Genomic DNA, 16845 nt, shown 5'->3' on the forward strand with positions numbered 1-16845 from the left:
GATTTTGCGCCCCTCTTAGGTGATTAGGGGGGCGGTCGCCCCCCCCCCCCCCCCGCCCCCCCTGTGCGCACGCCTATGTGCGTAAGTAACTATTGTTCGGACACCTTCGCCGATGATATAACCAACGTTAGAATTGGCTGAGACTTCATATCACGCAAAAAGACAAAAAAAAAAGAAAAAGAAAGCGAGAGATGTGTTTTTTGTGAGTCACAATTTTGAAACTATTTGCGAAAGACGAGCTTTACGTGATCACAAAGAAAGTCGTATAATCACGATTTTCTATAGCGATGTAAAGAATATTTTGGAAGGTCCTAATTCAAGTTATCACTGGAAATAAATATGATGGACGGCGTTGAGGCCCATTGGCGTACCAGGATGGTACTAACAACCAGGATGTCGGGAGATTGACGAAACCAGTTCGTGGTTGAAACCAAGGAATAACCTCCTTGGTTGAAACCCCCAGAATTTCTTTTACACCCTCGTGTATGTATGTGTACACTTACACACTCGCAGACGTATACAGATCAGTGCGCAGAACACTCCCCGTCCCCCATCCCCTTATAGTAAAATACTCATAAAGTCCTCGTTACGCCCCTGATGGGGCCCCTATGAAAGGACGCGCCTTGACCGTTTACGGCACGAGGCCAAGGAAAGCGCCTAAGCGGCTGCGGTTTGGCAACCATGCACGGCATCCCGCTCACTCTCTTTTTTTTTTTTTCGCTCTCCCATGCCGCATGCAACTCAGCCACTCAGCTGTTTTGTCTGTTGTTCTCTCTCGCTCACTCGATCAGCTGGCTGGCGCCGATCTGGCGGAAAGCTTCAATTCACGAAAACTAAAAAAAAAGGTACTTCCTTGCGGTTCGTGCGAAACGAGAGCCGAGGCGGAGCCTACCTGGGCATTCCCGTGACCTTGACTGCGCCGAATGTTGCGAGGGGCATACTGCTGGCGGCTTTATTTGTATCCGCGTCGGGCTCGCCGACTGACAAAGGAGTGGACCATTCTGCACGTGATCACTCTTTGCTAGCGCAGCCAAAGGCCAAGACAGGATTATTTGACCATGAGTAAAGCTGGTAAGTACTGTTCGAGGATTTAGTATCCTTTATATCTACGATCGCTTGCCATGCAGTTCGTTTGCGATGTGCTTCGCAATCCCGATCCGCGCAGCGCGTTTTTTTTTTGTGTTTACCCGTGTCGCATGCTTTTAACATGTCATTCAAAGCGATCGCGCCTTGCTTGTCGAGCCTTGTGCTGTTTAGCTCGTGTAATTTTCAGTCCTGCCTTGTATCTCATGCAGTGGCACCAACAGCGTGCGCGCGTTCGGCGTAATCAAGAAAATATTTATCTTTTGAAGTGCACGGAAAATCTACTGTCAAGCCACGGTCACGATTTATAAGATTTTTTTTTCTTGAGAGCATATTGGCCATGCTAATTAGAAACGAGCAATTCTTTTATGATCGTTGTTTAATATGTTAGGCGATATGCTTATGTTACCGTGATTACTGTGATTATTACTGTATATCACCTGTGATTCAGCATATGTTAAAGGCGTCCCGCTGGCAGCAACAATGCTCTGGGACATACCACGATGCAACCAATATTTCTTGTAATCATTGCATCCCACTTGAATTGCTGTGGGGTGCAACCCCAAGTTCTGTTATTTAGACTTAACTAGTGACCTAATGTTGTCTGCTTAGAAAGATAGCAGCCCGCACAAATAGTGGCCCAAGCTAGTGAATGACTTTTGTCGCTGGTACTGAAGTACGGCCTTGGTGTAACATAGTGACAATTCAAAGCGCTTGAATGGACAATGGCAACAGAGAACAGAGCACTTGTGTTGTATTCTCCTCTGTTGCTGTGCACTCAAGAGCATTGATTTGTGGAATTTCCCAAAGATTGATTAATGCATTTTTAAAATGCTCGTTCATACACTAACACCAACACTAAAATGTGGATATGAACAAAGGGTCACTGCATGATTTACAGTTTGCACAAAGGAACCAACTGCTGTTGGGAAATTTGTTTTCAATACTGCTTGGTGACTGAAATAGTAGCCTTGCGACTGAAACAGCGGTGCGTGATAGTCATATTAGGTTTAATTTCATGGTACTGTCAGTTGCGAGCTTCACTTGCACAGTTATCGGGCATGCTCGTCACTGCTCCGAAACTGCTGTAATCGAAATATTGTGTTGCTCTGTGTTCAGCAGACATTTTACTCCATTTCACAGAACCTAGATGGAAACGACACTGCCGGTTTCTGGCTGCCCTTAATGACGACAATGTATCCCTGGCTTGGACGTTGCTCTGTGGGCGTGAAGGGCCTCCAGTCGATCCAGATATAAGGATCATGACAGGAGGGGAATACAAGCCTGCAATATGCATTGCTGTTGAGAGGGACCTCTTAGAAATGGGTAAGTTTACGAAGAGTCCTCAGGAAAACTGACAGTAGTAGATTTGTAGCATTTTGCTATTGTGAATTTAATGGCATGTGGTACTCTATATGTTCTTAGTGCAATGCACTCTCATGTAATGTAGCATCTACTTCATTACTTCCTACTTCACTACATAAAATCACAAATAGGAAAAAAATGCCAGGCCTGCGCGGAAAGCGCAGCACAGTCACAGCGAAAGCTGGAAAAGCGGCATTTCTAGAGCCTGTTGTAAACTCTCTTGGGGCTACTAATACAAGCACACTAGCAATGTACCCACTACGCCATAAATCACAATATTTGTGAAATTGGGAAGCACCTACAACGCCATTATTCGTCATTGTGCGCAGAAGCGAGGTTCCAGCTACACACATGTAAGGCATTATGTGCACTTTGTTTACGTGACGACTGATGACGACGAAGAATTGTGGCTCAGCCCTTTATAATGGGTTGGAAGCTTTAAACGGCTCACCAGTTACGTAATTCGCATTGTGTGACGCCCGGTCGCTCCCACCATGCAATATAGCATACATTGACGTGAGAAAGAGAGACAGGCAGAGGGGGAAAAACTTTATTGAGACCCTGAGGATATGGATGATGGGCTCATGGGCTTCCTTGGCAACCAACGCAAGTGCACTTGCGAGGAACCCACTATGCTACAAATCATAATTTCTCTGAAGTAGGGAAGCAGCCACTATGCCATTTTTCGTCATTCAACGGAGAGCCGTGGTACCCGCTAAAAACATGTTAGGCATTATGCGAACTTTGTTGGTGTTGTGCCTGATGACAATGAAGAATTATTGCAGAGCCCCTTGTAGTGGGTCGGAGGCATCCAACAGCCCACTCGTTGCGCAATTCGCATTGTGTGACGCCTGGTTACAGAATTCGCGTTGTGTGGTGCGTGGTTGTTATTTCAATCTTCTACCACACTAAATTACATATGTTAATGTGGTTCCTTCTGGACATGAAGCCTGTATAGCGTCTTTTTGCAAGGCAGTTCCAAGCACCGGCATGGCTCAGAGGTACAACACTGGGCTCCCACGCAGAGGGCCCAGGTTCGAACCCCGTTCCATCCTGGAAATTTTTTCTTATTTCGAGCGATAGTGGTTACGGACACCGGCGGCGGCGGCGGACAACTACGCCACCAAAAACGGCCGTTGAAATGATCTCATAACAGCTTTCGCTGTAAAAAAAACGAGGAAGGGTAGGTGAAGAATCTCACTGGAAAGCTGACAAACTTGCACTAATGCAGGGAGCGAACTCATAGATCCTGGCACCGTGAGCGGCACAGGAGAAGTAATGTTTTAGTGGTGCGAGTAACATGTTACATTTTAGTGCCATTGACACTCCCATCATACACAAATTACAGGACTTGCAGTGATTACAGCCAAAAAAAGATTTGTGCATGGTCTACTGACTGAGGTATGGCAGCATGTGACTGCACATGGGTGTGCAGCATGGATGTGACAGCACTAGTGTCTGCAATACGGCTGATGTGAAATAACTTTTTGTTTTCGCTATACCAAAAATAAACGTAAAATTCACGCTAGAGGTGGTCTGTGTCAAAACATTTAGTGCTTTTGTCTTAACTAAATTTATTGCTCCAAAAAATTCTGAAGAAAGTGAATCTTCAGCGTATTTATTCTTTGTGCTGATCACTCACCACTGGTGCTGCATAAGTGTACAGATACCACTAGGAAAAGCTTTTGGTCTCCGTTGACGTCTACATTTGCCTTATGCAGTCACTGCACTTCTAAAATTTGTATTCCGTTCACTTTTTTTACTTTTGGCATGGCGTTTCGTACTATAGGAAAACAGGCAGCATTCCAGGAAGGCCACTGCAAACTTTGCTTTATCGGGACGCTCTAGCACTAAGGGGGGAAGGGGGCCGACTAACTTGACGTCACCTAGGGCAGCAATGTGTCTTGCAGAGGAGGTATTCGTCTGGACGTTTAACGTTCATTCTCTGATCCGTTTGTTTGCTTTTTACATTGTAAAACTAAGATACTGCACACCACTTCGCCGTCTTACATTTTGTTGTTGGTAAATCCAAGACTATGCACCTTTACACGGCATTTCAGCTTGTCAGTGGCGCCACTTGTTGCCGCTGTAGACCAAACCTAACAGTGCTGTTGACTTTCATGAATATCGTAGCACACTGTACCTAATTAGCAGACAGGCCATACTTGAGGATTCCGTTAGATTCACCCTTGAAATTGCCTGCCAGTTGGCCTTTATTTTCTCCCATGTACGCCAACTATAGTGTTCGTTGTGAATTAGCCAGTGGTACTGCTTTGTTAATACTTTGTTACTTTCCTAGTTGGTATTTCAAGAAGCATGGAAGGGAATAGCTTCATTAAAACCTTTGATGTCCTTTCTTTTCTTCTGCATTTGTGTTGTGTATATGTGCACCAGTTTGTGTATATTCTTCACACTTTGTGCATTGGCTTTTGCCGTGCGATCGATAAATCTGCAGCTATCTGTATATGCACATGTGCTCATCTACAGGCTATTCTATTTGTACTGCTAACGCTCATACCATTTCTACTTAAATTTGTTTCAGCTGAACTTCTTATCATGCGTGGCTGCAGCGTGAACCAATTTGCACCCACTGGCTTGTCCCCTCTGCACATAGCAGTTATGCGCAACAATATCGCCATGGTGCACCTTTTGCTCAAGAGTGGTGCCAGTGTTTCCTGCAGAGACAGCAGTGGAAGGACGCCACTGCATCATCTGGCTGTCTGCAACTACAGTGACGGCAGCCTGGGTATTCATTTTGCTCATGCTTCAACATATCCTCTTTAGGCACTGTGCACGCACTTGCGCAGAGCAAAACAGTGCATCAAAAGTAAAAATAGTCTTGAAAGTAACTATATTCAAAATGTGTGAGAGAGAATGACGACCTTGTTTTTTTGTTCCAGACAACCTAACGAAACCAAGAAACGCACAAGGGACATTATTTGTCATTTTTTACTGTAATGTAGTAGAAAAACAACTTGACATTGGTGGAGACTGAACCCACAACCTTCATATTACTCGTCCAATGCTGTACGAATTGTGCTACGACAGCAGCCTTCCCCCATTCAATTTTGTTGTGTATTTCAGTGCTTGTTAATGAGTGATAAAGAGAGTGAATGGACGTCAGTTTAAACAAGACTGAGTGTTGGTAATGCAAGCATGTACAGGAGTCAGTGATGGTGTTTTATGCATTTCCACCACCTCACAAAAATAGAAAAAGAAATGGAGAAAGAGAGAGTCTGTGCCAGTCAGTATTCCAGATGTCAGTATTTCAACTAGCCCAGCTAGCCGCTTTAAGCACTGATGGTGTGCTTGAGTGGATGTGAGCAAGTATGCATATTGGTGAGCTGGAGTTCTGCCGGTGCACATGATTGGAGGCAACCTGAACGCCACTAAGTGTAGGCGAATGCAAATAGGCACGTGAGTGAACACCGAAGAGTACGAGGACACATGCGTATGAGTGAGTACTAAACAGCTGACAGAAGGACTGGTGAATAGTTCTGAGGGTTTGCTTATTCTACCAACCTGTGACTGTTACTGAGTGACATGCAGTATGTTCCAGGCAAAGCAATTTTCTGGGACCACGAGTTTTGTCTGAATGAGGTGAAACTTAAGCAACACATGCCGAGGGCACAGGTTTTGGTTAGTGTTCAAAACTGCACTTGGGACTGTTGAGAAAGGGGAACTAGCAATAGGTGAAAGGACACTGCACTATGTACAGCGCTCATGGATTGAAACGCGGCATCAAACCTTTTAGTGTAACAGCTAGTATGTGCAATTGCTTGAGATAAGCACGTCATGTCACTACAAATCTGCCACTAAAGGTAATGTTTGCTCTGATATAAGTATTCGAGCCGAGATTACGCTGATTTAGCATAAACTGTAGAAGGGGGAAGCGAAAGTACGCACGTTGCTTATCGCTAAATTACCATTTTTCAGTCCACGAGTACTGTACATATTTATGCTATGTAGGTGGGTGTATGCTTATCCCTAAATTCTCACGTTTCAGTCCGTGAGTACTAGGTGAGTGTAATGCTGCGGCTCGTGCACGCATTGCTAGTTAGTTTTAATTATTTTCACTGCACATCAGAGAAATTACTCGGTTTAAAAGTGATTTTCTCGATTAATTTTCAGAAATCGCAAAGCTACTCGTACAGAAAGGCAGCAAGACTGAGCACAGGGATGGAAGCGGAGCAACACCCCTGGCACTTGCCTGCCAAGGCCACCGCGATTTGGCCTTGTACCTGCTGTCGCTTGGCGCCAATGCCGGTGCTGCTGATAATGAGGGAGACACACCGTTGCACCACGCATGCACAAAACTGCCAAATGACGAGGAGTTGGTGATGCAGTTGCTTGCTGCTGGAGTGCGGGTGAGTGTTCTGTTTACTGTCACCTGTTACGACGTTCAACTAATTGTGCCACCAATATCTGTTAATGGTTGGTTCTTTGTGTTTTTTAGACTCACTTTGCATGTTTGTTTAACTGTTTTAGTCATGGTATGCACATCTGCATACCTGCCAGCTCTTTCAAATTTTATGAGAAGTTTAGTAACTTGGGCTTGTTTTTAGGTTTTATAAGTGTTTCGTCAAACTTTACGAGAAACCCTGTTCATTACTTGGAACAGTGTTTTGCCAACAGCCTTTTTACATTGGTTTTACCAACTCTTTAATTCATGGCATGGTTGCATTTAAGCATAGCTGCTTGTTGGCCCTGATATTTAGCTGGTTACAACACCTACTTTTCAAGTACGCAAGTCTTGAAAATGCATGTTTACGTTCGTGCATATATTTTACGCAATAGTGTGGCGGCAAGTGCTGCATTGTGTAACGCTGCAAAGTTTCAATAGCCTCTGTGTCCAGATGGACTCTTGCAGAGGCCTGCAGATGCACAACACTAGAATTCAATGTGGGTGCAATTTGCAGACCCCTATTTGGGAACCACTGCTCTATAGTTTTATACAACTTTGGAAGATAGCAACATTTCCACATCAAAGGCAGGTGAATATCAGTCTGCACCAATTTGCACACAGTCTAGACTGGTGTCATGAGCCAGACGACTTGTGACTCCACCGTCCAGCTCACGAGCGGTACAATTTCTTAGTTGCGGAGGCAATCGGTAATGCCACTTCGGTCATCCGGGCAAGGCCTCTCTTCTATTCTTAAGTTGTATCCAACTTTAGATTATTCTCATTCAGTGATTATTCTTACGCTCACTTTTGTGCACTGTACTGCTACTTGATGTGTCTAATAAGAGGGTTTTAATCTTGAAAATCTGCTCATATTGTTTGTTCTTATGATGTTAAAAAGAATGTACACAAGCAGATCGTGTTGCTTTGGTGCCGTATGAATGATGACGACTGTATTGTTATGACTGGTCCCAGGGGTGTATACAGGACCTAATTTCGAGGGGTGTCCAGCACCTTCATATGAATGTCTGTATGTGTGTGTGTGTACCGTAAAATACCATGGAAGTGCCCACCCCACTTTCACTGAAAATTGTTTTAATCTTGATATGCGCACTTCTGCTGTCAAAGCAGTGAAAACTCAGATGGTGGCCAACAAAAAACTATAAGGCAGGGCTATGGAAGCGAGGAAAGCATGTTTATATTAAAATAATAAAGGATGGAGCACACTAGTGCCTATTCATAGTCCCTTAATTAGTGAACGGCTCTTCTGAATCGTTGCAATATGAGGTCAATGCATACGTCGCTGACATTCGCACAACATGAACAGGCCACGGGCTCTTTGATGCTTGCAATTCAGTTATGCAAGTGCTCATCCAACTCAACAATGATTCCACAACCCTCGAAGGATCGCGCGACCATCTCTTCAAACATAGCAGCCCGAGCCGTTGACACAAAGTTCAGCACTTCTTGCGCAAAGGCTAATGGAGGTCCCCTTTAGTAGTCTTCTCTTCATTCCTCATGAACTCAGCCTACGGCATATAGACGGCGTCTATGAGCGACTTATTCCAGTAGATATCCGCAAGCTGCGAGATTCCTGTGCACCTTCCTGGTATGTATACGATGTCTGTTCTCTTGGCTTCTGCTGGATCGACAACAACCTTCTTTTTTTGCATGGGGGCTTGGTCAATGACGAGTAAGCGGCGAATGTAATCCGTGTTGGGACACCAAGTACGGCGGAACCACTCGAGGCATTTTTCGGTTGTTATCAAGCAATTTTCAGACTAAGTTGCATTTGCTGTAAAAACAAAGACAAGGGGCACAAGAATTAGAAACAACCGTGAACAGCTTTTGGCTTTTGCCGAGTATGCTTCAATTATTGTGCTCATGTCGCGGGTGTTACATCCCAGTGTCAGTGCTGCCATTCTTTGGACTAGCCTTGCGACCAGTGTTCCTCCATATTGTCACGTAATGCAAAAGATGTTAAATGGCATTAGTATTTACATGGAATGCAAAGGTCGATGAATGCCTGAGCCGGAAGTTTATCCCCAAACTCCAGATGCCAGGGCCACGGTGAAACTGCAGTGGGTACAGCCGGTGCTGATGATCCGTATGCTGCTGTGTCCCCTTGATGCTGATAGTAAGAGTCGCTGGACTGTTCATTCTAACCATTCTAGTCTGATCCCCGTTTCAGATGTTATAGGCTGTGGAATCACAAAACATCTTCAAAGTTGCGATTCTTGAGTGAAAGGTATCAACAACTTCCTTACAGTCAGCAGGGGCCTTCTGAATGTTGTTGGTGGGCACGCACACTGTCACTTTGAATAGCTTCTTCCGCCGGTTGATTTACATGCTTGAGGCCTTGGAAGTAGTCAAGGTTCAGGTTTCCAGCAATTCTCAGCGCTTCCTCTTTTAGGAGCCGTACACTGGCTGCGCAATGAGCATTTCATTCCATTTGAAGGTAATCAAAAAGGGCATAGTCCAACTCTTCATTGAAGCCCGCCATCCATGAGTTTTCGCTTGATCATCTTGGAGTCTCACTCACGGATTCTTTTTCTATCTATCTTGAAATTATAAGAGGTGCAGGTCATATTCTTTCCGGATGCGCTACTCCACTCGACGACTTCAGTCTTCCTGGCGACTGTGTAGAAGTGCATTGTGTTGCTAGCGGATTGCACGAGAAGTGTGGGACAGAGGCTGCATGCACGCTTTGTCAAGATGTGTCTCACGAATTCCTGCAACCACTTGGTTCTCTTTCAAAGACTGATCATTTTCACTCTGCATTATTTTCACTTCTGTTTTTCTTTTCGTTTCCACTGCAAGGAAGCAAATATCACTGTTGTTAACCCTAGCAGTCTCGTAGCAGAATGAATACTTTGGCTAATGGTGGGGCTTTGGAGAGTCAACAGAAAATTTTCAGAATTCTCATGTTTTGGAAATGTTAATACTGGGCACTTGTGTGCTACTGGGCTCTTCCGAGGTATTTTACGGTCTATACATACACATACAAGCTGAAAAGTTTCGGCAGTGTTTGAATTCCCATGTCTGCGCCAGTCTCCGCTTCTGCAATAGCCTGGCAGGGTTTACAGTAATAACAAATCAAATTAGTTTTTAACAGTTTTTTTTTTGTCTTTGCGTCTTTGCTCATTGTTCACAGGTGAATAAAAAAAATAACCGTGGCATGACCGCCCTGAGCTTAGCTGTGCTGGCGCATGCAAGTCCCGCAGTGGTGCAGAGCCTCATGAGCAATGGAGCAGACTGCAACCTCTACATCAAGTGCTGGAATCAGACGGTTCTGCACAGAGCCATATGCATTGCCAACCATAGTCGAGACTGGGAGTCGGTCAAGACTTTTGTGCGCTACGGGGGCAACCCGTTTGGCCAAGACAGGACGGGCACGACCGTTATGCAATACGCAATGTGCACAAACAAGCCGCTGGCCCTGTGGATGATCCGTGCAAATCCATTTATGGGCGCACCCCGCTGGTATGCATGGCGGGTGCTGTGTGGCGGTAGCTACAGTCTTACGGACGAATTCAACGAAAGCATGACGTCAGAGCTCTCCAGTGTTCCAAAGCTTCAGCGACTGTGCTCTCTAGCATTTCGTGCCAAGTATGCCCGCCACCTCAATTCTCCGGCATACACGTCGGCTCTGCCACCTCGGTTACTACAGCATCTCCACCTCTCCAACCTGTGGCCAATGGGGATGGATTGGTGACTTAGGATTTCCGTAGGTAAAAAGGCTAGCCATTAGTTTCATGAAACTATTTATTGTAAACATTACATCACATGTGTGAAGCAGAAAAACTTGTATACAAACCTAAATGGAGTTATTGGTAAGCGCTAGCGACGCTGAGACTGCCGGAGACTTACTTAATACAAGTTCTTTAAGCTCATACAGACATTTATCTGAGCTCAAAGAACTTGTCTTTGAGCTCGTATAAACCCTGGAATAATAATGAAAGGAAATCATTCATTGTGCATTTTTGGGGGGAAAAGGGTATAAAATTATGTAAAGGCATTCATGATATCAACTGACATTACATAATTTTATCTTACCTCAGGAGTGTTACATCGTCTTAGTAAATGTGATGTGTACAAAAGTTCATTCACGTTTATTATGGCTACCTGATATTTGTACCTGTTAGAAGATGGGAATGTGCATGTGTCATTGTTTCCACAGTTGTGCCACCCTGTTTGTACAGTTGATGTCAATGGCAACAGACCTTGATATAGTCTAAAAAGCAGTGTGCACTGTGTTCAAATTGATAACGACAGAGAATGTTGAGCTACATAGCTGGTAAGGATGCATCGTGAAAGAAGGTAAGGTACGCCAACATGGAAGTGACAGAATGGAATTAAAAGTGTTTGACTTATGTCATTCTCTTCCCTTATGTTTCTGTCAGCGCACCTTAACTTCTCCCATATTGTGTTTGAAATACATGTTACTTGAAAAAATGGGTATTTTTGTATCAAAGATTTGTTAAGCGGAGAGCTTTCACGCACATCATAGCCAACTGAATGTTCCTATGGAGGTGTGCACATGTGCAAATAATCTGGTGTCTAAACAAAAGGAAAGAAAAATTTGCCAGAGATGAAGTACACTGCTGTGCTCACTTTCGTTGGCAAGTGCTCACAAAAATTTGCTTCCAGTGGTACTTCGGTTGATGACAATATAACAAAGTGCGTTAAACGTCATTGAATTGCAATTCCTCTTGAATTGCAGTGGAAACCCATGCATTTGAAATCTCATTTCAATTATGTGAAATTGTTTTTTAAATAGATACAATGAGCTTGTATTCATTAGTTCATGACAAATGTTTACTTATTTGCACAGATTGAACAAAAAGTATATGAACATGCTGTTGGTGCATTACATTACTAGTTAGCTCATCTGTCTCAGCAGTAAAAGACTCATTTTACTGAATTAATTGCTCAATATATTGTTATAGCGCACTGTGATATTGCACAATAAATATTTTGTTGCGCATTGGGTTGTCTGTTTTAATAAAAACCGGCCTCTAGACAGCAGCATGTGACATATATAAGGTCACATCTTATGGCATTGCAGCCGCATTTCATCACTAGATACATGTTTTTTTTGTTTTGTTTTTCAAAGTCACTTAACTTGTCAATTTGTCTCCTCTGATCACGGTTGTAGCCCATCTGTTGCTTTTCATAAAATACAGGCTCCTTGGAAAGATGAGACACGCCTTTAATTTGGAAAATAATTTGCAAGTTCCAGCTATTTAGTATAATGGCAACACTTAAAGCTTGGCACTGCACTTTGTCCCCTTTCCATATCTATTTTACCGCGTAGTATTGTTTTCAATAAATTCATTTTTTTGTTTGCCTGCTCTCCTTTCTGTGTGGAAGTAATGTAGAGATAATACAAGTTTACGATGATGAGAGCATCACAGAGCTTTTGTTATCAATGTAGTATTGTACAGTTCAGCATTCTGAGCTTTTATTTCCTACCAAAAAAAAAAAAATTGTTATGCTCGTTTCTCTTAACGAACTTTCACCAGGTTGTTTCGACAAATAAATTTGATGCAGCTTTCTTTTTTTTTCTTCTAATTATGTTCATCATGAAAGGAGCTGCATGACTACGAATCTTGCTCTTGAACATTTTCAGTTGTTGCATAGGATGCAAAGAATATAACTTTAAAGTTTTCGAGGCACAATAATGCCTCAGAATGCATTTGATGTCAGAGCAGAAATACAACTGGACACTGTATTTCTTTCTCATTTGTACAATTATATATCATCACAGACTCTTGAATGATAGAAAAATACAAAGTTGATGCGATCCTGTGTTACCGTCACTGAATTTGCCCACTCGTTACATCAGGGGTCTCAAACACGCAGCCTGCGCATGACTCTTCGTGCCACATGTTATTTTCTTAATAAGTATGTTCGTGAGCTACACAGGCATGACTGCTCTAAAGCATTGTTTTCGTGAGGAACCCCATGTGATCGCCATGTGTTTAAGCATAACCGTGAAAAAAGAAAACTGTTTCAGTATCGGCGTCCAGACTTTCGGATTCGATATCGAGGGGGCGGTTTCTCAGTGAGGTGTCATCACAGTGTGACGTCGCGGGGAGACAGCAACTCGCGACGTACGGTCGGCAGATCCTTCATCTGCTCGTGGTGCACGTAAAAAACGATGAGTGAATTATCGTCTAGTGCGTGACCCTGGCAGCGATTTCTGCGATTTAGGCAATTTAGGCTGCATGCAGGACGCAGAGTTCGCATACTCAGTGGAACTCGACTCGTCGGAATAATGTCCATTGCGGTGGGGCTGGCTTGCTAATAATGCTCAGCGACAATGTGCAGATGTCAAGTTGCGTAGGTGCGCTTAATCATTGCCTTAAAAACCAGGGGCGTAGATAGAATTTCTTTTTTCGGGGGGGGGGGGGGGGGGGTCAACCATACTTTATGTATGTTCGTGCGTGTACAATATACGCAAGCAAAACTGAAAATTTTCGGGGGGGGGGGTTGAACCCCCCTCCCCCTTGGCTACGCCCCTGTTAGAAACGCATAGTGGGTGTTTCGTTACTTAGCAAAAGTGTGATGATTTATTGCAGCAGTGGGCGCCCTGAGAGTTTACAACGGCCTTTACGATTCAGACCGCTCCTCCCGCTTACGCTGCAGCTGTGCTGAGCGTTCTGCGTAGACCTGGCGTTTCTTTTTCTCTCTTTTGCAACTTGCCTCCATCATATGGCGCTGACGGACAAAGAACTCGCCGCTCGCGCACCAAAGTTAAAGATTTGGACGACTACACAATGGGGAGTTTTCGAATAGGCGCCCCAAACGTCTGGGCCCCAAAGAAATAGCGCCGAGGCCAGGCCACTACGCATGCGCGAGACTCACACAGCGTTTGGATTTTGCGTTGGGGACACTATTTCTAGAATTTAGCTTCGCGGCAAGCAAACATGACGGCACCCACTGAAGCGACGGATCTTGGCCAAGACTAGTAACCTAGAATAGGGGGAGTGTCGATCCAAAGCGCCGCAGGCCCTATTCGAAAACTCTTGGCTCCTGTTTGACCCAAAGCGAGCACATGCGCGCAAAGGACTTCGGGGCCCCCATTCGAAAACTCCGTAATATGTAGGGAAGGGAAGGCGTTAATTGGATTGCGCTGATGATGGTGTCGTGTTCCCTCCTAGTCATTTTCCTTCCTTCATGATCACGTAAATGTTGACTGATCCGTATTGACTGCAGCTCTTGCGTGGACACTAGCGCCAGATTGCAGGAAGCCGTTTGGTCGGAGGCGAGTTAGATTCAGGCGGCCACGCCTTCCAGATTCTGACATGCGCAAACCAGTGGCGCAAACGCAGAGAAAAAGCTGCTCGTGTCTGTGCGCTTTTAGAACAATATAGAGGCAAGTAACTTATGACCGAGTGAAAGGCGTGCTTGAGAACGTCTAAAACGTCAACATCATTCACAGCAGCGCTTTAGTATATTTCAGGTTTAATAATCGAGAAATTTGAGTATGTGGTACACGATTTGCGCCACCATTGGGACATTCTGTTGCTACAACCCGATGACATAAAATGCTTCGAGTACAATTGATCACGTACCCAAACTATCTATATAATAAAAATAACATTGTAGTGCAATATAAGACGGCATGAAAGAACTTGGAGGACGCTTGAGCTTCTACTTCAAGAGTAGAACGCGATTGCGAAATCGGGCTCCTGCTCCATGCGCATCGCCTTCTCAATTGCTAGCCTGTCTTCGGTTCTCGGTGGATGCCTCAACCGCGCCGCAAGGAAACGTACGTCTGTGCGCGTAACATTGTCGTTTCAAACTATTTTAGAATGCCTACCTACTCCTAGTACAGTTACGAAGTGCCCACTACGCATCCGTAAGGCAACACGCGAACCTATATATACGCAGCTGCTCACTTTGTTGATGCTTTTGCTGACAATAACGATGAAATATGTTCGAGCGCTTTGTGGGTGGCCCTTCAAAGCATCCACCTGTTGCGTAATTCACATGTTTTGACGCCTGGCGCGATCATATTCGCAATGCCCATAGACTGTCGCGCCGCCAAGCGGAATTCAGGAGCGTCCTCTCGAGGAGGGTTATTAGACGACAAAATGGCAGCACTACACGGTCGCTCCCTTGTTCGGCTGTGCTAGCCTCAGTGTTAACGCGTTAGCAAGAAAGGAACACTACGACTTTGCATGTTCCAAACAAACCGGGCCCTCCGTGACACGAGAAATCTGATTCGTTCTTGCGAGACGCGAAGTTTTCATGAAAATACGTGGCAACTCGCGCTTTCAATGCTAGCCCAGAGCGTACACATACTATCAGCTTCACGAGGCTTTCTGTAGCCACGTAGGTTAGTTAAATGTTATCGTCTGACATATTCAGTTGAAGCTCACCCTGTTTTACTTGCATATAGCATTGGTCAGTGTTTCTTGTAGTGCATGAGTCCCATAACACTGTACGCGGGAGGTCGCGCGGGCTCGCGATGTGCTCTTGTATAACTGAGCGATCTCAAGTTGGCGATACATTAAAAAATTGGCCGCGTATCTGCGCGCTTCGCTGCAAATGTCGTCTAAAGACGATAGAAGAGGCGCTGCGTGAGATATGAACGCCATCTGGCAATACGTCGGGAAACGTGAATGCTGTGTTGCGGGCTGGTAGTCCCGGCGCAGCAGCAGGCAAGACCGACGGTGACCAACGCGACCGGCGGGGACGCCAGCCAGCCCGAACACGCGGTTTGGCGCGAAGCGCCGAAGCAGAAGAAACGTCCGCACTCAACGAGTTCTCTCCACACACTCTTTTGTATTCACGTCGCCTGGGTAAAGCAGGAATGCCAGAGCGGCGCCCATGGCACTCGTACAGTGCAATACTGAACTGAAACCAAAACACAACAATGAGTCACTAGTAATCATATTTGTAGCGCAAGAAAAACCAGACGTAGACACAAGTTCCTTACTTTTGTCTACGTCTGGTTTTTCTTGCGCTACAAATATGATTACTAGTGATTCAAACCAACTAGCCCGCATCACCGCCTTGACAACAATGAGCTCGCGCAGAGGGCACAGAGGAAGCCAAGTTTCGGCGCAGTCGCATTTTCAGCGCAGCTCTAGAATTACGTATCTATGTATTTTCTATTAAAGGAACACACCACCTGATACTTACCTAGTGATGTTGCGCCTCAGATATGCGTAATGTTTGCTTTTTGATCAACCATGTACACAAGTTTGAACCTAGTGAGCCGTTCACGATGGCTGGCCCTTGTGCAAGTGGTTCAACTTTGGCCGAGTGGCTGAATCGAGGGACGTGCCGACAAACAGAAAGACAGACAGAAAGACAGACCAAAATTTCTGCGTTTAAGTTCCCCAAGAAAGACTATCGTCTTTAAAATAGGGCCTCTATCCTTTGTCAGCAAAGCGCTGTAACGAATCGTGCCAGCGACGACGATCTCACCGCGAGTTGCACTACGCCACCGCTGCCGCAGTGCATGCCGGTACTTGTAGTACTCGGTACGTTCAGCTGCCTAGAGCTGGTGCATCGGCGAGCTGGATTAACGAGCTTTAGCGGCCTTATTTCGATGAATTGCGATGGTTGGGTTGACGTGCTGTGTGCTGGGATGCTACAACAGGAGCCTGAAGCAAAAGGACTCGGATTTTACGTGTTCCCAAGGGATTTCAAGCTCCGACAGGAATGTGTGCGACAGTCAACGAAGTCGGACAGAGAGGCAACTACCGTGCACTTTCTTGTTCAACGTGTTTGTGAACTCCCTGTGCATGATGCATCGTGGTTTAGCAGTGCCCTATTGCGTCATAATAACCTTGCTGCGCGAACTATGGACCGATCAGCGACAGCAAAAGTTCATATAACGCGAGCTCGATCCCCTTGCTGGGGCGATCGCCGCCGGCGAGGACAGATTGGATACAACGTCCTTTCCGGGCTCAACAGAGATCGCTTTAATATATAGGGAGACCTACACTGACCTCTCACCAAATGCGACGACGACT

The 16845-nt window shown here is 45.1% G+C and overlaps 1 protein-coding gene across 1 annotated transcript; it reads left to right on the forward strand.

Moving 5' to 3' along the window:
- Nucleotides 1-737: 737 nt before the first annotated feature.
- LOC119382974 (poly [ADP-ribose] polymerase tankyrase-2) lies at nucleotides 738-11835 on the forward strand. The gene is made up of 5 exons (XM_037650915.2): nucleotides 738-1071; nucleotides 2227-2409; nucleotides 4991-5194; nucleotides 6580-6815; nucleotides 10005-11835. The coding sequence occupies exons 1-5, from the start codon at nucleotides 1059-1061 to the stop codon at nucleotides 10563-10565; spliced, it is 1197 nt and encodes a 398-aa protein (XP_037506843.1). The 5' UTR covers nucleotides 738-1058; the 3' UTR covers nucleotides 10566-11835.
- The last annotated feature ends 5010 nt before the right edge of the window (nucleotides 11836-16845 follow it).

The sequence above is a fragment of the Rhipicephalus sanguineus genome, chromosome 2, assembly GCF_013339695.2.
Source record: "Rhipicephalus sanguineus isolate Rsan-2018 chromosome 2, BIME_Rsan_1.4, whole genome shotgun sequence".
Taxonomy (NCBI): Eukaryota; Metazoa; Arthropoda; class Arachnida; order Ixodida; family Ixodidae; genus Rhipicephalus; species Rhipicephalus sanguineus.

What these genes read in the sequence shown, in the direction of transcription:
- LOC119382974 (XM_037650915.2), top strand. An exon ending in GAGGGACCTCTTAGAAATGG is followed by an intron (nt 2,410 to 4,990) that starts GTAAGTTTACGA and finishes AATTTGTTTCAG; the next exon opens with CTGAACTTCTTATCATGCGT. An exon ending in TGCTTGCTGCTGGAGTGCGG is followed by an intron (nt 6,816 to 10,004) that starts GTGAGTGTTCTG and finishes CATTGTTCACAG; the next exon opens with GTGAATAAAAAAAATAACCG.